The sequence below is a fragment of the Gigantopelta aegis genome, chromosome 8 (assembly GCF_016097555.1).
Source record: "Gigantopelta aegis isolate Gae_Host chromosome 8, Gae_host_genome, whole genome shotgun sequence".
NCBI classification, from domain to species: domain Eukaryota; kingdom Metazoa; phylum Mollusca; class Gastropoda; order Neomphalida; family Peltospiridae; genus Gigantopelta; species Gigantopelta aegis.
This window is the reverse complement of record NC_054706.1, coordinates 45,659,776-45,680,647: the sequence shown is the minus strand read 5'-3', so window position 1 is coordinate 45,680,647 and position 20,872 is coordinate 45,659,776. Positions and strand designations below refer to the sequence as shown.

General features: G+C 40.0%; 1 protein-coding gene across 1 annotated transcript; it reads left to right on the top strand.

The window, feature by feature from the left end:
* Window positions 1–1,425: 1,425 nt before the first annotated feature.
* Window positions 1,426–19,746, top strand: LOC121378846 (cysteine-rich protein 1-like). The gene is made up of 4 exons (XM_041507185.1): window positions 1,426–1,567; window positions 15,114–15,208; window positions 16,926–16,983; window positions 18,927–19,746. Exons 1-4 carry the CDS (start codon window positions 1,531–1,533, stop codon window positions 18,968–18,970), a joined length of 234 nt encoding a protein of 77 aa, XP_041363119.1. The 5' UTR covers window positions 1,426–1,530; the 3' UTR covers window positions 18,971–19,746.
* Window positions 19,747–20,872: the final 1,126 nt, after the last annotated feature.

Below are 20,872 nucleotides of genomic sequence, written 5' to 3'. Positions count from 1 at the left end.
AAAGTCTGGTTTTGATACAATTCCTGTTTACAGAGTGTCCGGTTTTGAGAGGTTTCACTGTACAAACACATATTGGACATGCACGGCCATTGATTTGTTATATACACACTGGTGTAGCCCGATTGAGTTGTGAGCCAGACGGACATTTGGACTTAATAACCGTCCAGGCCGGCCTCGGTGGCGTCGTGGCAGGCCATCGGTCTACAGGCTGGTAGGTACTGGGTTCAGATCCCAGTCCAGGCATGGGATTTTTAATCCAAATACCGACTCCAAACCCTGAGTGAGTGCTCCGCAAGGCTCAATGGGTAGGTGTAAACCACTTGCACCGACCAGTGATCCATAACTGGTTCAACAAAGGCCATGGTTTGTGCTATCCTGCCTGTGGGAAGCGCAAATAAAAGATCCCTTGCTGCTAATCGGAACCCATGTAGTGGCGACAGCGGGTTTCCTCTCAAAATCTGTGTGGTCCTTAACCATATGTCTGACGCCATATAACCGTAAATAAAATGTGTTGAGTGCGTCGTTAAATAAAACACTTCTTTCTTTCTTTTTATTAACCGTCCAAATGTCCGTCTAGCTCTCTTACAGTCAGAGTACTTGAGCTAACACTGGTAGTAATGTACCGGCCTCGGTGGCGTCGTGGTTAGGCCATCGGTCTACAGGCTGGTAGGTACTGGGTTCGGATCCCTTTCGAGGCATGGAATTTTTAATCCGGATACCGAATCCAAACCCTGAGTGAGTGCTCCGCAAGACTCAATGGGTAGGTGTAAACCACTTGCACCGACCAGTGATCCATAACTGGTTCAACAAAGGCCATGGTTTGTGCTATCCTGCCTGTGGGAAGCGCAAATAAAAGATCCCTTGCTGCCTGTTGTAAAAGAGTGGCCTATGTGGCGACAGCGGGTTTCCTCTAAAAAAAAAACAGTGTCAGAATGACCATATGTTTGACGTCCAATAGCCGATGATAAGATAAAAAATCAATGTGCTCTAGTGGCGTCGTTAAATAAAACAAACTTTACTTTACTTTTGGTAGTAATGTTCAAACAAATCACAGTAACTCGATCTAGCAAATGCTACTGCGAGTTGCAGGTTCTCTCTCCATAGGGTCGAATGGTTTGTCCTTCACGTGAAGTCCACAATTCTTTCCTCTGCTTCTGGTAGTAAGGACAATGTCTCAGGAAATTATCGAAAGTCATCGGGGCTGTGCCACAATGACATGTTCCAGCGTTTCTCACTAGGGCTTGTGTGTACATGTGGTGGAAGCTATACATCCATCCTTAAAACCAGATGGCGTCATCGCTTCTCATTTGGGGCCATTTTCTGTAACTAGTTATCAAACACTATAAATACAACATTTGAAATATCCCGCCCGACTGATGTTGACATGGTTGGCGAACCGTGTGCAAAAGGAAGAGTGTCCCGTGTGCAAAATGCAGACGACAATAATTGGTGTCAACTGTGTCCGCCTGCTTTTGCCGCCGATCGCTGACAACCGAGGTTAGATTGCTCCGTTATCCAGACCGCATCAACATGAAGTGCCCAACCTGTGGAAAAGAAGTTTATTTTGGTGAGTATGATGACAGCTGTGTAAAATAATCTAATGACACAAATAATTAACATAGTAAATAAAAAAGAAGAATTTTAAATCGCTATGGAAAGTACATTTCAATTACAGGTAGTGGAAGGCTTATGGTTTGTTTATTAAGTTATAAATAGCGTAATGGCTTTAAAGGATGTGGCGCACTTCAACAGTTGGAAATAATACGACAAAACTAAACACATTTATATAGCTATGAATTTCATTCCGAAAATATAGTGGTTGGCTGGTTCGATAAAGATTTTTAAATTGAGAGAGAGAGAGAGAGAGAGAGAGAGAGAGAGAGAGAGAGAGAGAGAGAGAGAGAGAGAGAGAGAGAGAGAGATGGGGGGGGGGGACGAACTTACAAAGCTCGTGTTTTACTTACTTACACACGTGGAACTACATGTGTTTACAATGCCTAGACACCTGCGTTTTAGAAAAACATGATTCGAAAATTCGGTCAAAAGTGTCTTTGTTGGGTTAATAAATGTTTGGCCATTTACTAACGTAGAAACCTATATAGAGTATATATAAAAAAAAAAAAATCTATGAGTTAGAATTATTTTATATGTCTCCTTTCAATGGTTTCATTGTTACTATTGTTTACACAATATAAAACGTCAGTGCCTATCGATCCTGATGTTACAAACTAGTCTTGTGGGGTGTATAGCTTCAGGGGGTTTGGTGGGGTGTGAGTGTGTGTGGGGTAGGCTGGAGTGTACAGTCTGTTCCCGGTATCCCCCACCCACCAAAGTTATAACACGATAAATCAGCTGATTTTAAAGTTTCCAGTATAGGCCTACACCAATCTGATTAAAAGTATCTCTACTGGCCTACCATAGGTAATAGTGGAACTAATTATAATTAGATTGGACCTGCACCCAAGCGAGTTCGATATCCATTCAGGTAGTAAATTAATGACTCTTGCTTTCACTTTTAATCATTTATTCGGTGAACGTCCCATTCAGAATGCGGTGGGTGTGGATGTGTACATAGTTTAGTTAGTAACCTCATCCCTATTACACCATCTGTGTACACTGTACACAATCAAACACTCGTATTAGTATATTTAAAGATACAACCCGCGCCTGCGCATTATCTCATTCTGCATGACACGTTTTAAGTCCCAGGGGCGGATCGTGAGCAAACGAAAAAGTAAAGTTTGTTTTATTTAACGACGCCACTAGAGCACATTGATTTTTTTTATCTTATCATCGGCTATTGGACGTCAAACATATTGTCATTCTGACACTGATTTTTAGAGGAAACCCGCTGCCGCCACATATGCTACTCTTTTACGACAGGCAGCGAGGGATCTTTTATTTGCGCTTCCCACAGGCAGGATAGCACAAACCATGGCCTTTGTTGAACCAGTTATGAATCATTGGTCGGTGCAAGTGAACGAATCCTACGCGCTTGCTTTTGTTTTGGGTTTAGTTGTGTGTGTGTGTATGTGTGTGTGTGTGCGTGCGTGTGTGTGTGTGTGTGCTTTATTTTATTACAGCTGTAATATTACCCCCCCCCCCCCCCCTCCATTTGCCTCTTCTATTCTAATGCAAAATAAAATACAATCTTCACTTAATTTTCGCTATTGACTACCTTACACTAGATGCGGTTTACACCCAACTATCCAAGATGTTCTGTCCTAAAACATAGCACATATCCTTGACTGTGCTTACCTATGCCACCAGTTGTGGAGTTGGGAGGAGGCGACCCGGCACCGACCCTACCCCACTCACCCGCCCACCATTTTAGCGTCGGTTGCATCCTACCTCGCTCATATTTAGTACTATTATTATCCAATCTAAACTTGTTCCGCCCACCCTTTACAAAATGCGGTATCCGCCCCTGGCTACACTAAATCAATCAATTTATTTATGTACTTTATAAAGCAAGATAACCTCCAAAACAGAAGACAGTAAAAACGGCGATCGATAGCACAGTGTGACAAGTAGGACTGTCGTGTCGTGAACCGCCTAACAACACTGGGCGACGCCCTTTCCCATTTTAACATCCTGCTGCAACACGTAGCCAGCTAGTGACAAATGGCATGTGAGCCACTTAATATGATAATGTATACCATATCGTTCCGCTATATCTGTAATGCTGTTACTGCTTAGCAGGAGTAAAATTGCTAAAACCTGTTTGCCTGAAAGCGGCTATATACAATTTATATGCAGCGGTATACAAATAGTTCATTTCAGAACAAAATGCTATACATAAACAAGAACTATTTTATTACTATTTATGTCAATCCATTCGTATATATGGGAACAAAACTAGAAAAGTCAAAAGTCGTCATGCATGCACGCCCACGTGTACGTGTACATGCAAACACACCTACTCGTGTACACTGAAAAAGGAAGAAACCACCAATTTAATGTATACTCTTTTGTAATTCCTCCGTAACTCTCACTGTCTATATATCCTATATTTCAGTGACTCCCACTCACCCCCTCAGCCCCCCCCCCCCTTGTTCTCTCGTCTTTATCTGTTTTCATCTGTCTTTTTTTATATATATTGTGATCTCTCTCTCTCTCTCTCTCTCTCTCTCTCTCTCTCTCTCTCTCTCTCTCTCTCTCTCTCTCTCTCTCTCTCTCTCTCTCTCTCTCTTTCTTAGATGAAAGATGCTTTGCTTGAACCGTAAACCATTGTAATGAAAGTAAGAATAAATAAAATTGTAAATATCGGTAAAAAAGATCAAACACTCGTTAAATACAACGGTATGTAATGACCATAATGCGATTACCTAAATCACAAAATCTCTTTTACAAATACCGCCCATTGCCACCTGAAGAGCCACCCCCACCCATTACACTTGGCAAGAGATACAGGTGCATCATTGTCCAGATATACCATTAATCTCCCAGCTCGCTAGTTGAACACATTGACCGGGGATTACCGGGTTTTGTATTCTGGTGGCGGCCGATGTCGTGTTGAAATTGTAGGTGTGGTAATGACCTACTGAACCAAAGTAAACATCCACTGGCGCTTTATGAATCACCGGCCCCAACTGACTTCTTTCTGTCAGTTTGTGGCATGAAAACAATAGCTTGGCGGAAAATATGTGTAATAATCAGTCTAAAGTATGTTTAAGTTACTCGAGACCTACGTCTACAGTATGGAGGAGAAAAAGTCTAATTATTAACGACAGGAAAGGGATTATTTGAACGACACCTCGGTCCTCAGCACATTTTTACAGTTTTTTGGTGCCATGTAGATATTTGGTTGATAGAGAGAAAGAGAGGATACCCGCTACATATCCTGCTCATAAAGCAGTGAAGGATCAACAGTCTTTGGTGCACCAGTCGTAGAGTACTGGTTGAGACTGGAAAGAAAACTTAGAGCGATCGATCCTGCAACCTACTCGCCTCAGGAGAGCGGTCTATCACTGAGCTGCAACCCGCCCGTTTATTACTTATGTATATTTTAATACTTTTTTAGGATTTACAATACAAACAGTGAATCACAGATAGAAAGATAGATGGAAGAGGGGTGGAGATGGAGGGAAATAAGTGAATACTGAACCACGCACTTACTTTGGATCTGAGTCGGTTGTAACCTAGCATTTGACGGGCTTCATATCGGATTGAGGGGGGGGGGGGGGGGTCATTGGGATTCATATTAGAGTGTGTAGGGGTGTATATAATTCGGAATATTTAGCAAATTAGTGACAGGCCTCAACCATGCGCCATTGAGGTCCCTAAATATCATTCTTTCTTTTTGAGTTTAGTGGTATCGATACAGCGCTTTTCTGACAGGGTTTCTGCCAGAGGGTAAAACGGGTATGGCGCCATACCCAAATTATTATTTTTTTAAGTTAACATTTTGACAAAATTAATGATTCTTATCATTATTGTATGATTTTCTTAACCCTAACCCTAAATGTAACCCATTTTCTTTGTTGGGGAGGCCCCCCCTCCCCCACCCCCTGGTGACTGTGACTGCATTCAGTTTCATAGCGCCATACACACAAATTTCTTTCTGGCAGAAACACTGTCTGAGCAGGTGCGGGATAGGTCAAAAGGCTGATTCTGTATAGGGTGTACATGTATACCAGCAAATAAAATTCAATAGACGACTATATATAATAACACGTTGCTAATATAAAGGTGCTACACGCAGAGTTTCAATCAACACATATACACCATGGATATAAGTACTTGCACCCTTTACCTTTATAATAAATAAGTAAAAATGGGGGAGGGTGTGTGTGTAAACTGCAAGTTTCAGACATAAAGTGAAACTTCCAGGACTACCTTAGTTCCGTAGAAAAATTTCCGCCCTAATTTTATTAGGACCCCGCGCATGTTACAAGCAATATGACAGCTGCTACATTGATACTAACTAGTTCAATTATTAATGTGACATTCAGTGGTGCGGTTAGAACTTTGACCTCTTGCGTATTCTGCTACCCAGTATGTCGAATTAAAGTCTTTCATTTCACTGAAAGCTATCCATTTTATAAAGGTCTACACTTCTTATTACAGTATACAGTTTTTCCAATACTATATCGTGTTTAACAGGGCACGTTGAACTCCGTTTTGTCAGGAATTTGACCTAGTGGCCACTACATGTTTGCTTGCATTGTAGAGATCATGTCACAATGCAAAACAAGGCAGGCAAATACCAAAGATGACACATCGGGAAATGCCAGAAACTGTTTCCCGGGTGAATTGGTTCCACTGAGACTTTTGATGGTGAGATGGTCATGCACGGGTAGCCATCTCACGATATGAAAGGACCCAGACGTCGCCATAATGTTAAGTAGGAAGACATGGCCACGTGTGTGTGTGTGTGTGTGTGTGTGTGTGTGTGTATATATGTATGTATGTATGTATGTGTATGTAAGTATATATATATATATATATATATATATATATATATATATATATATATATATAGAGCTACAGAGATCGGCGTTTTCTACCGGCCTCTGTGGTTTCGTGGTTAAACCATCGGACATACGACTTGTAAGTTGGACATACGGCTTGTAAGTTGTAGGTACTGGGTTCGCAGCCCGGTACCGGCTCCCACCCAGAGCGAGTTGTAACTACTCAAATGAGTAGGACACTACACCCTCTTCTTTCTCACTAACCACTAACAACTAACTCACAGACAGTCCAGATAGCTGATGGGTGTACCCAGGACAGCCTGTTTGAACCTTAATTGGATATACGCACGAACATAAGTTGAATTGATTGGGTCTTTTGAAGTCTAGTCCCGGAAACAGTACTGGGGTGCGAACCCAGAACCTTGGCCCCAGTGTTAAGTCGGATGACATGTACAGAGATCGACGTTTGCTGAACCAACAAACTATTGTATTCCTTCATTATTTGATCGACAATGCAAATCCTGTACCAGAAAAAAACTCACCACAGAATTAATAAATGAAAATTCTATTTTTAGTACTGTGGCCGCGAGGAATATGATTTTGCCATTAGCAACCATGTGTTCTGTAGATCAATACAACTGACATCTGAAAGATATCAAATAAATCTTTTCCGCTGTGCACGTATGTAAACGCATTAAATCTAATATTTAATGTCAGTCTAGCAAGTACATTAGCAAATTAAAGAACCCATTTCTCGGCCCGGGATACTTCCTTTCCCTTTTAACTTATGTTGTGCTTATATCCAATTACTGTTCAAGTACGCTGTCCTGGGCACACACACACCTTAATTATCTGGCCTGTCTGTCCAGGACAGTGATTTAGGGGTTAGTTTCTTTGTGGTTAGTGAGAGAGAAGAGGGTGTAGTGGTCTTACACCTACCCACTGGGTCGTTAAAACTCGCTCTGGGTTGGAGCCGGTACCGGGCTGTGAACCCTGTATCTACCTGCCTTATGTGCGACGGCTTAAGCAAGACACCACCGAGGCCGGTCCAGAGATACATGTCAGGGCGACCTTTATAGTAACTTTATTTACACTGATTAATATACTTAGCATGTTTTACTACACAAGCCATAAAGTAGCCTATCCCTAAAAGGAAGTAGAAAAATTCTGCCACTTGTGTGCATTGATTTATACTTTTGTTATTGAATACATAACATTCCAATAAATAATACAATTATTTTTATTGTTATGTATCTCTTTGGTTGTTGTTTAAATGTCAAATATGGTGCTATTTAAATTCTTTTTGAAAATGGAGGTTTCGCGTGCTTTAAACTTGTTTTGAAAGTGGCGTTCGCGCTCTTAAAAATAAATATACCAGAAAATTCCGGAAAAATATTCCCATTAGGTTGGTCGCCCTGACATGTCAATGCATGGGTAGACTGGTTGTTAAATCTCAGTGTCTCACAAAGTAACGGCACGGGTAATGGTAGGGGTGGGTGGGTGGGTAGGGGGGGGGGGGGGGGGTCCTAAATGTATATTAGATGGCCTAAGTATATATGAGGCAACAGTTGATACCCTGGGAGGATGGATAAAGCTAAACAATTTCAATTGTTTTAAACTTTATATTTACTGAAACAATTATTAGTCGCCTATCGGTCCATCTCCGTCCTTATGTCCATCTGTCTGTCATTTTTTTTAGAATGCCTTGATATATTGAGCTGAAATTTTGTTTATAGCTTTATCATGTAGCTACAGATCAAGTTTGACTTTCATGGCGATTTAATCAGTTTTGACGGAGTTATGGCCCTTGAACTTAGGAGATACAAAAAATTTCTTAGGTTCGGTAGGGGACATGTATTGCTTTAGCAGTACTCTCAGATTGTTTGTTTATATTGTTTATATTTGCTAAATACAATTACTATTTACGTTTTCTAAAACAATTATTGTTTACTCCCGCTACTCCCGCAACAGTTTTGAAAAGAATTTGAAAATATTTAAGAAAACTAGTTCATGTATTCCCATGTGTTATCCCTTCATCGTTGTCATTTAAACCAATTTAATAAATGAAGACAAATTATCTTGACAGACATACACGTAATTTAATGTTCCATCATAGTAAGTTTCCAGTGTGGTATTTGTGTACACGTACCACGTCAAACTGTCCATTATAATATACTAGTATGTCCACGCTTGAGTTGGCAGCTGTACTATAATGGGAAAGAAAATAAATAAATGACTACGTATTTAGATCCAGTTTTCTTTTTGAACGCCTAGTAGTTGCTTTACAATTCCTTTGTTTGACTGCGTATGGTTTTGGATACTTCAACTGTGACTGACTTACGTTTTGTCATTCCTTTCCCACTCTTTCTCTCTCATTCACTCTCACACTTTCTATCTCTCGTTCTTTAATCGTCTCTCTCCCTCCCTCCCTCCCTCTCTTTCTGTCTCTCTGTCTCTCTCTCTCTCTCTCTCTCTCCTCTCTCTCTCTCTCTCTCTCTCTGTGTGTGTGTCTCTCTCACATACACACACACTCTCTCTCTCTCTCTCTCTCTCTCTCTCTCTCTCTCTCTCTCTCTCTCTCTCTCTCTCTCGCTCGCTCGCTCGCTCGCTCTCACACACAACACACAATCTCTCTCTTTCTTTTTCTGTCTCTCTCTCTCTCTCTCTCTTTTTCTCTCTCTCTTTTCTTTTCTCTCTCTCTCTCTCTCTCTCTCTCTCTCTCTCTCTCTCTCTCTCTCTCTCTCTCTCTCTCTCTCTCTCTCTCTCTCTCTCTCTCTCTCTCTCTCTCGCCACACATTCATTTACCCATTTATATATACATGCGCACACGTTCAGGCACACAAGTCACATGCATACAAACTAGCGGGAAAGAGAAATGCGACAGAGAAAAATTAAACGAAAAACATGTTTTCTCGTTTGCGAGTCATCTATCATTTGTTCTTGTCAGTTCACGTCACAAATGTGACACCTGTTGCAGACTAAGTTGTTCAGCCATGCGTGTTACGTCGTACGAATCGTGGCATTCCGACAACTCACTCATTCGTAAAACAACAACAACATAACCACTTTTATATTAATTTATTTAGTCAAGAAGCGTATCCAAGTGCTAGTAATTTTTATAAACGCACTCCGATAAAAAGGAACGATCAAAAGGGGGGAAAAAGCCAGTTTGTAAGTGCAACAAAATAAATCCTAGTTGTTTGAGCATGTTTGCAGTGGGATTAACTATTATATGATGGAGACCCTTGTCTACTGTGAGAAACCGGCCTCAGTGATGTCGTAGTTAAGCCATCGGACATAAGACTGGTAGGTATATGGTTCGCAGCCCGGTACCGGCTCCCACCCAGAGCGAGTTTTAATGACTCAGTGGGTAGGTGTAAGACCACTTCACCCTCTTCTCTCTCACTAACAACTAACCCACTATTCTGGACAAGCAGGCCAGATAGCCGAGGTGTGTGTCCAGGACAGCGTGTTTGAACCGTAATTGGATATAAGCACGAACATAAGTTGAAATGAAATGAAATACTATTAGAAAGTAATAATTTGTAATGAGTGTGGGTGTGGGTAATTTTTGGCATGCTTCCATCAGAGAACTGTTCAAACACGCCTGTCGTGGGCACAACCTCTGACTTCGCCAGAGTTCTACTCAAGACAGGGGGAGGGTGGGGGGGGGGTAATGATATCTGACTGTCTCTATAAGGGGTTAAGAGCAGTCAGGACGGACTGGGCGTGGTGCAGGGCCGCACTTGTCTTAAAATAACTGGGAATAGTGTAAAAAAACAACAACCCAACAACAACAAACAAACACAAAACAACCAGGAATTATAGGTAACAGTAATATAGGTCGTTCTGTAGCTGGACAAAAAAAACCAGAGCTCTTCTAAACTTTAAAAAATCAAAACAGCCCTGATGTGTCGGAGTGGGTAGGGTGATTGATGTTAGTGGCAACATTAAAAAGAGAGCGAGAGAGGAAAAGTGAAGAAACCTGTTGCATCAAAACTTCCGGCCTATATTAAGTCGATTTGCGTCAAAATAAAGGGAATTGATGAATTGCACGTAACTATAATGATTAAAGTTAAAATTCATATAAAAACAAATATTAAGTTTTGAACTCAAACCAACTAAAATAAATAGTTTTGAAGAAAGAAAAAAAGGTTCGCGAGTGCTTGTAAACTGCACTCAGAACTCACATGAGAATGATTAAATCAAGTGCATACAACATTTTGTTTGGTGCGGACATCTATAAGAACAAATCAAATTGAACGACTGCCAAAACAAGGAATACTTTTTATTTAATGCACTGTGCATTTTCTTGTAATACAAAACATGTCTTGAATTAGGATTTTACTTTATTCAGACCAAATCAGCCTGCACCTATTTTACAGCACGCCACCTGTAGCTGATTCAGAAATAGCCCATGCACGAGAGGATATATAGTTCGGGTTCATTGAAAAACGATAATTCCTTGAAATCCATTGTCTGTATTTTGAGATGCGGGTAAAGTGTTCGCTTAATGCGCGGTCGGTCTAGGATCGATCCCATTCGGTGGGCCCACTGGGCTATTTCTTTTTACAGCCAGTGCAGCGGCCACGACTGGTATATTAAAGGCTGTGGTATGTGCTAACCTGCCTATGGGATGGCGCATATAAAAAATATAATTTGCTACTAATGGAACAATGTAGCAGGTTTCCTGTCTAAGATTAAATGTAAAAATAACCAAATGTTTGACATCCAATAGCCGATGATTAATAAATCAATATGTTCTAGTGGTGTCGTTAAACAAAACAAACTTTAACTGTAATTTGAGTATATTTTTCATCAGGTATTTTACAAGTATGAAAAACAGATGTCAATTTGTATTTAAATTCAAATAATGTAAAAATACATGTGAACGATGAAATCTAAATTAAAAGTCGTCCGCTAGGCCCTGACTGGGATCCGTTTCGAAATCTAAGTTAAAAGTCGTCCGCTAGGCCTTGACTGGGATCCGTTTCGAAATCTTAAGTTAAAAGTCGTCCTCTAGGCCCTGACTGGGATCCGTTTCGAAATCTTAAGTTAAAAGTCGTCCGCTAGGCCCTGACTGGGATCCGCCACGGTATGACATGCATTATACTGGAAAACACTTCAACATGTGCAGTCTAACACGGAAACACGTCTCTGTGGTATGTAGGACATATAAACTATACTCACTGTAAGACTTCTGTTTCAACGACATTGTTTACCGTTACAGACGAAATGAAAGCAAAAGGTTAATGGTTTGTGGAAGTATACATCGCACAGACTTCGGCAAAACCGTTACAGAGGACATGTGCACCCACAGAATTAAGGTCAACAGCAGTACAAAAGAACGTACACATACATCACACCTTTCAGTCCATATAATTCGTGTCTTATGTAGCACCCAAGAAAAAATTATTAAAGAATTGTATCTTTTTTATTGAGTAATTTTAGAATTTAGTAAGCGAGCGGTCACATTTATTAATTTCACAAGCGCACAGGGTAAAGGGGGTTAATTTCAGCGTAGGCTTTAAAGAAATTAAACTAAAACAATCGAACAAACAAATGAAATATTTTTTTTCAAGTATGTTTTTATAAGGTGGAGATGGTATCCCACCCCAAGAAGCAAAACGGAATAATGTCAATCTATGAATAATAAAATTAACATCTGGGTTCAAGAGTATGGCTTCATCTCTATGGCAACATTCATTTCATTCATTTCAACTTACTTTCATGCTTATATCCAATTAAGATTCAAGCACGCTGTTCTGGGTACATACCTCAGCTATCTGGGTTGCCTGTCCAGGACAGTGTGTTAGTTGTTAGTGGTTAGTGAGAGAGAAGAGGGTGTAGTGGCCTTACACCTACCCATTGCGTCGTGAACCCTGTACCTACCAGCCTTATGTCCGATGGCTTGACCACGGCACCACCGAGGTCGGTCAAGGCAACATAAATAGTTTGTATTTATATAGATAATTTGAAACTACGGGCAATATTTAGTTTTGCAGTTATATTAGTTTACTTGGTCGTCATTTGAAAGCAAGGAAATATTTGCTTGAGGACACTTCGGGACATTTTAAACTATGGCTATTTAGTCAAGAGAGATAATGGAACCCAGTGTCTCCATATAAGCTGGGAGCAGGACGTAACCCAGTGGTAAAGCGTTCGCTTGATGCGCGGTCGGTTTAGGACCGATCCCCGTCAGTGGGCCCATTGGGCTATTTCTCGCTCCAGCCAGTGTACCACGACTGGCACATCAAAGGCCGTGGTGTGTGCTATCCTGTCTCTGGAATGGTGCATATAAAAGACCCCTTGCTGCTAATCGAAAAGAGTAGCCCATGAAGTGGCGACAGCGGATTTCCTCTCTCAATATATGTGTGGTCCTTAACCATATGTCCGACGCCATATATCCGTAAATAACATGTGTTGAGTGCGTCGTTAAATACACCATTTTCTTCTTTCCATATAGGCTGCTTCGACCAAACGGCAGTACGTTGTTCTATAAATCCCAATGTCTCCACATAGGTTGCTTCGACAAACGGCAGGTCTTAGTTCTATAAATACAACGAAAACCCTCTGATAGTTTTTAATTCCTTCGAATTCTTTCTAATGGCTGTCGACGAACTTGAATAAATATTCTCTCTTATCATTCAGGTATTTGCTTGCTGGATCCCATCGTTCTCGTGTTATATATTTACAGACAATCGCTATTCGTTTTATTTGATGTCTCCATTGAACAATGTCCACAGACTGGTTGCTGTGAAAACTCAACAGCAAAACAAAAAAAAAGGAGAAAATAAAATCAAAATGTTGTTTCTCAAACAACAGCGCTCTGGTTTGTTTTTCAACTTCAGACGGAGCACATTTGAGTTCAGTCAACATATCAAGAAAGAACGCTTGCTATAGTGGTTCACCCAAATGTCCACATCTGGAACCAGTCAAATAGTTCGCGAAAGTTAAGTGTCGCTTGTTGTTGCTGAACGCAGCCAGAAAAAAAACCCTCGCCTGCATGCGGCATGTTCAGGAAGGCCAGCATTTGTTTTTATTTTGTTTAACGACACCACTAGAGCACATTGATTTATTAATCATCGGCTATTGGATGTCAAACATTAGGTAATTGAGACTCGTACAGAAAACGAGCAACATTTTACTGTCAGCAACAAGGGACTTTCCCACAGACAGGACAGCACATATCACTGCCTTCTATGAGAGCAAGCACTACATAAAAGTTCTCTACCGACTGAGCTAGATTCCGCCATGGAAGGCAAGCGCTCGCTGTCGCTTGTAAGACTGATTTTGGCGCCTAACGTTAAAATGAATGTGATAACGAAGAACATTACGAAATAAGCCAAAATTCCTCGCCATTGTTTGCCATCCTGAACACGACATTAGTTTTTATGCTATACGTTAACTTAAACCTAATGACCACATCGGTGATCATTCAAATCGTTCGCCAACGTTAGCGTAGCTCTCTGTCATTGAACGCAGGCCTGTGTACTCTCAAAGTGTCCAGTCGGACAAAATATTTGTATTCGCGGATGGTGTAACCAAGCTTAAGGTTACGGTGTCAATACCGATGTGTCGCCAAGGTAACCGTGTCAACACCGTGGTGATTTTCAGCTGCTTGACGTGGATTTACACGGATGTGTCACTACTTTGGTTTCAGTCGCACGGATCTACCATGCGTTTGTACTTGACCCTTTTAAAGTTGCGACCTCTCACGAGTAGCCATAACTCGGGAGCACAAGCACATGTATTAATAAAGTACATAAGCGTACGAGACAGGGGGAGGTGGGGGGAGGGGGACCATGTATTTTCATTATTCTACCCCACAATATTAGTTGTAGTCCATGTACAAATGCGTGGCGATTCGTTTGCAATCCTATAGGCCTATAGCTGTTTGGTTAGTAATGCTAATATGAGTAAATGTTGTTATCCAGATTCGGGCATTTTTGTTTAACAAGCGTACGAGACAGGGGGCAGGTGGGGAGGAAGTAACTGTCGTCCCCTCCCCCACCCCACCCCTAGTGCTGGAGCAAAACCTCAAATTCGGGCAAAAATTATAAAGATATTAGGGAAAAATATGCTAAACTGAGACCCCATTACCGTGTATTTTCACCATCTTACCCTCAAAATGGGAGCCCGTACGCCTATGACCACTTATGCCTTACGTTAGTGATCACCATCAGCGCATTGTTGTTCATCCCGTGAGGAAAATGAAAATAAAAAATCCTTGCTGCTGATAAAAACAAAATGGGGTTTTCTCTAAAGATTGTCAGAATTATCAAATGTTTGACATCCAATAACCGATGCTTAAAGATTGTTTTGTATTGAATGTGCTCTAGTGTTGTTGTTACACAAATTAAACTTTACTTATTTAACCAGATGAGTCATTGGGACGTTCATCATAAGGGAGAAGAAACCTGGCGTCGGCTAATTGTTACGTCCACACGTATTACAAATTAAAGCACGGCCTTTGATATATCAATCGATAGTCGTGAACTGGTTGGAATGGGAAAAATCCAGTTGGTATCACAAATGAGGAATCGATGATAAGAGTTATTTTAAGACCCATAGTTCTCGCGAGTGTTTTTATAGCGAAAACATAACAGCTCAGTCTGAAAATAATTAGAGGAAAGAATAAATTAAATATATTATTAGCTATTTATGACTTGTTTTAAAACTTTTTTTTTGTAATTTCAGCTGAAAGGTATACATCAAATGGCAAGGACTACCACAGAGCATGTCTGAAGTGCGCTGAATGTGGAAAAACGCTAGAGAGAGGCAAACATTCTGAGGTATATATAGCATTTATGACGTGATAGAGACGGGATTTAGCTGTCGGTTGAGTGCTCGCTTGAGATGTTTGCGTCGTAGGATCGAACCACCTCGGTGGATCCAATCAGCTGATTGTTGTTTTTTCTCGTTCCAACCATTGCACTACAACTGTTCAAAGGCCGTGGTATGTGCTTTCCTGTCTGTGGGAAAGTGCATATAAAAGATCCCTTGCTGTATTAGGAAACATGTAGCGGGTTTCCTCTGATGACCACGAGTCAGAATTACCAAATGTTTGACATCCAATAGCCGATGATTAATTAATCAATGTGCTCCAGTGGTGTCTTTAAACAAAACAAACTTTTTTTATGGCGTGATGGGGCGGAACGTAGCCCAATGGTAAAGCCCTCGCTTGATGCGCGGTCGGTTTGGGATCGATCGCCGTCGGTGGGCCCATTGGGTTATTTCTTGTTCCAGCCAGTGCATCACGACTGGTATATCAAAGGCCATGGTATGTGCTATCCTGTCTGTGTGATGGTGCATATAACTGTTACTTTATTAACTTGCCTATATCCAAAAGAGGTTCAGGCGCGTTGGTGTATATAAAAGATCCCTTGCAACTAGTTGAAAAATGTAGCGGGTTTTCTCTCTAAGACTATATCAAAATTATCTAATGTTCGACATCCAATAGCCGATGATTAATACATCAATGTGCTCTAGTGATGTCGTTAAATAAAACAAACACTCTTTTAGTTGTGGTGTGGTGTGGTGTGGTACACAGAGATAAGTGAATTCAGTAAACATAATTGTATCCCTTTGTAGTATATGTATGCGTTTGAAGATGCAAGCTACAGTTTACAACAAATATAAGTGGATTCTTCTGAAAGCAAATCGGAAACCGGAAACTGATGATTTTCATTGTGTAATTTTAAATACATTAATCACCGGAATATATGGGTTTGGTCGACTTGTTCAAAGTACGCAGTTACTTAATACAGGCTATCATTTAACTGTGTGTTTATATTTTACGGAATTCTTCATAAAAATTATGAATCCTATTATAATTTTTTCTTGTACATGTGTGTGTGTGTGGGAGGGAGGGGGTGTGGTTCTTCATAAAAATTATGAATCTTGTACATGTGGGTGTGGGGGTTGTGGTTTTTGTGTGTGAGGAGGGTTGCGGTTTGTGTGTGGGTGGGTGGATGGGTGGATTGTGGTTTGTATGTGTTGTGCGCGCGCGTGTGTGTGTGTGTGTGTGTGTGTGGTGTGTGTGTGTGTGTGTGTTTGTTTGTGTTTTTCAACTATATTAACATACTGGCAGGCCATCGGTCTACAGGCTGGTAGGTACTGGGTTCGGATCCCAGTCGAGGCATGGGATTTTTAATCCAGATACCGACTCCAAACCCCGAGTGAGTGCTCCGTAAGGCTCAATGGGTAGGTGTAAACCACTTGCACCGACCAGTGATCCATAATTGGTTCAACAAAGGCCATGGTTTGTGCTATCTTGCCTGTGGGAAGCGCAAATAAAAGATCCCTTGCTGCCTGTCGTAAAAAAGAGTAGCCTATGTGGCGACAGCGGGTTTCCTCTAAAAACAGTGTCAGAATGACCATATGTTTGACGTCCAATAGCCGATGATAAGATTAAAAATCAATGTGCTCTAGTGGCGTCGTTAAATAAAACAAACTTTACTTTACTTTATATTAACATACGTTAATATCCACCGTTCGTTTTATTTGCAGCATGATGACAAACCTTACTGTAACATGCCCTGTTATAGCAAACTCTTTGGACACAAAGGTAAGTTAACATTCAAAACAGGTAATGGAACATGTTAGCAGTGTTCTATATATTTCATTTCTCCAGCAACTGCAGGGTTTCTGCCAGAGGGTAAAACGGGTATGGCGCCATACCCAAAACATTTTGCAGATATTTTTTTTTAAGTTAACCTTTTGACAAAATTAATTACTCTTATCATTACTGTATGATTTTCTCAACCCTAACCCTAAACGTAACCCATTTTCTTTCAGGGGGAGGTCCCACATACCCCCTGTTGACTGTGGTTGCATTCCATTCCATAGCGCCATACCCAAAATGTTCATTCTGGCAGAAACACTGGCAAGGGAGGTAGCAATGATTCTGAGGATTTTAATACTTCCTTCAGCTTAGATACAAAGTGTACTATTTAACTAAAATGGAGAAACCTTTCCATATTAACTGTGTCCATGACAACGGCATCTACCCCCCACCCCCAGTGCTAGGTACGCCTCTGGTATGCCTTTAGATATAGACACAGTCGAGATTAGTCTTAACAGACACCTGTATATAACAAGCACTTGCCAATAACGGTCACCATACATTCCGCCCAATGCATTTCCTTCTATTTTACCTGTCTATAACAGCCACCTATCCATGCGGACAACGGGCCGCCACTATCTCTGTACCAAAATGAATGGTTGAACCTACTATAACGGTCACAAAATACACTATATGTTGTTTTTCCCAATGGACAGTTGATAAAAGGTATATACATGTATTGGCCTATCCCAGTCAGAATATAAAAGTTTGTTTTGTTTAACGACACCACTAGAGCACATTGATTTATTAATCATCGGCTATTGGATGTCAAACATATGCTCATTTTGACAGACAGAGAGCAGCATGGGATCTTTTATATGCACCATCCCACAGACAGCATAGCACATACCACGGCCTTTGATATACTAGTCGTGGTGCACTGGCCGGAACGAGAAATAGCCCAATGGGCCCATCGACAGGGATCGATCCTAGACCAACCGCGCATCAGGCGTGCACTTTATCACTGGGATACGTCTCGCCCACTGGTCACAAGATAAAGTCATTGTTTTAAGTTATATATGGCATTGTATGTGACCAGGGCCTCGTTGCCACAAAGCAATCTTAGCGCTAAGATCACCTTAAGTACATATGTTAGCTGTGCAATTACGGTGATCTTAGGGCTAAGATCGCTTCGTGGAACGGGGCCCTGGTCATCACCTAGGAGCAGCCAGTCGTATGTCTTTAAATGTTATCTCATGTATGTGTGTTAACACTATATGTTATAAAAAATAACGAATGATGTTCTCACCAATGCCATACCATCCATTGAAAAAAATAAATAATGATCGAATCGATCATTCCGTGACGTACAAGATAACCTGAAATTGACTTGTCTGTGACGCACAAGTTAACTATAAACGCAAGGGTCGTAAATAGGTTTTCGTTGTAAAAGGCATTTAAATTTATTTTAAAACTTTTTTTTTTTTTTTCAGGATAAGTAAGAAATAGAATACAACATTCGTGTCCGTTAGATACCATTTATCTTACAACTCGTTTAAAAACGTATCCAACTCGCTTTCGCTCGTTCGATACGTTTAAAACAGTTCGTTGTAAGATAAATGGTATCTAACGGCCACTCATGTAGTATTCTCTATGCATTAAAATACCAATCCCGTTTGTCGACCGCAGTTTGCTAAACATGCCAATGGCGTATTTTTCAGTACAGAAAGAGTTGTTTCCCGTAGTCCGTAAACAATAAAATAAAATGCTATTGACAAGCGAACACTATAATATCGACACGTATTTAATATGAAACATTTTTGAAAAACTAAAAAGTGCACATTTTGGTAATTGTTTTCTGGATGGACTCATTTGGCTTCTGTAATTACGGCCGTGTTTAGTTACTATTTACGTAACATTTATTGTTTTAAATATATATTTTTTAGGGTTCAACACTGGTGGCGCTGGAAGCTATAACTACGCCAAGTGAAGTTTAACTAGAGGAACAACACAGTTCTGGATAATTCATGATCACAGCAATATACTATATTTATATAATGCATCTCATTTATCTCTAACTACTGGGTAGACAGAATTAGTGGCAACGGAAACTGAATAATAATAATAATAATAATAATAATAATAATAATAATAAATTCATTTGTATGTCTTTCATATTTCTAATTTTAAAAAAAAAGGAGTTAACATTATAGGTTTGTTTAAGTGATAGACTTTTTACAGTATATACAGACAAAAAATACAGACAAAAAATACCTACATGTATATACAAATCTGTTGACTGATGAAGTTATACTTGTGGTTTCTATGGTAATAATTTTGGTGCTGAGCATACAAATGCAAAGAAAAAAGTGAAGTTATTATTGTCAACTATACAGATTAATGTGTGTGTTTTTAATAGGTTTTAATATAACGTATACACTATCTACTTTTCAAAAACTTTAATTTTATATTGCAAACGTATGAGGATCACTAAATATACTTGTAGATATATTTATTCATTTTTGTTATTGGATGTACATTTTGGGGTTTCTTTTTTTTTCAATTTTATGAACACCATTTAAAAATGTACCAAAGAAAATACTGGATCAAAATGTTAAATTTGGAAATAGTTTTTACACATAATAGATTTTGTGCATTATACTTCTGTGAAGCTTATTTTCAAATACCGAACTGCCATGTAGATTTCAGTATTTCTAGTGCTTTATTTCTTCGTGTACATTTTAAAAATAAAAATATTCATTTGTATGCTTTGTTTTGTTATTACATATATCTTTTTATGGAATTGGCCGTACTAAGGATATTTGACATACTGGTTCAGGCATGTGTGCAGTTTGGAGGGGTGGGGGGTCTAACATAGACCTACTCCAAGCACATTTTCCTCTCTTTTTTTTTCATCAATATATTTTCCGGGGAAGTATGACTCGACCCCCTCCACAACCACCCCCACGCCCCCCAAAAAAACAACAACAAAAATGCTCGCTTCAGTATATACTCCACACACACGCACACACCACCACCACCACCACCACCAAAATTACCATTAGTTCATGCACACGCGTCTGTGGTGATGTATATACACGTGTTTGCACGGATATACTCCTTCCCGAAATTATCTTTCATTTGCGTAACATCTGGAGAACAAAATAGCCATGTTTTAGATTACAATTTTATATGAACTGCAGGAACAAGTGATCCCGTTCCTATGAGCCTGCAGAGTTTGTGCTACTTTGCTACAGATGAATTTAGAAGTCAAATATTAGCTTATTAGAGTTTTTTATTTAAAGGGACAGGCCATAGTTTTTAAACACTAAGGCATATTTTTCACCTAGACTATAGTTTCAGCCCGTAAAAATGGACACTAAGTTTGGTTAATTTACAAACCTGTAACAAATTTGGATACAACAGAGTGAAACAAGAGTCTGTGACGTGGAGATACCCTTAAAATCAATCTAATTAAAATTAGAGCTAATTTTAACCAGATTGCCTTAAAATAAAATAAAACGCGACTTCATAACCGTTAGTTCTCAGACGCACGTGCGTTGGTAAAAAAAATAATATGAAAAAATGCATTTTGTGGTATTAGAAACACCAGAATAACCAGAAACACTTCGGTTGTACGGAAATTGATAATCTAAACCATAAAATATAAGTAATGTTTGATCAGTGATCATAAACGGCTCTAATAGTGAAACATGTCCCTTAGTGTTTAAAACCTAGGGTCTGTTCCTTTAATTGATTAATCATACAGGTAACAGTAGATTGATCTATTTTTAAAACAATCATACGCTGTCTCATTTAATAGAAATAGAGACATTATTAAGGCCCAAAATGGGGGGGGGGGTGGTGTGTGTGTGTGTGTGTGTGTGTGTGT

Excerpts from the sequence above, each read along its gene's own strand:
- LOC121378846 (XM_041507185.1), top strand. The coding sequence starts at position 1,531 with ATGAAGTGCCCAACCTGTGGAAAAGAAGTTTATTTTG. Across the intron at positions 1,568-15,113 it reads TGGAAAAGAAGTTTATTTTG|CTGAAAGGTATACATCAAAT; the intron begins GTGAGTATGATG and ends TTGTAATTTCAG. Across the intron at positions 15,209-16,925 it reads AGAGAGGCAAACATTCTGAG|CATGATGACAAACCTTACTG; the intron begins GTATATATAGCA and ends TTTTATTTGCAG.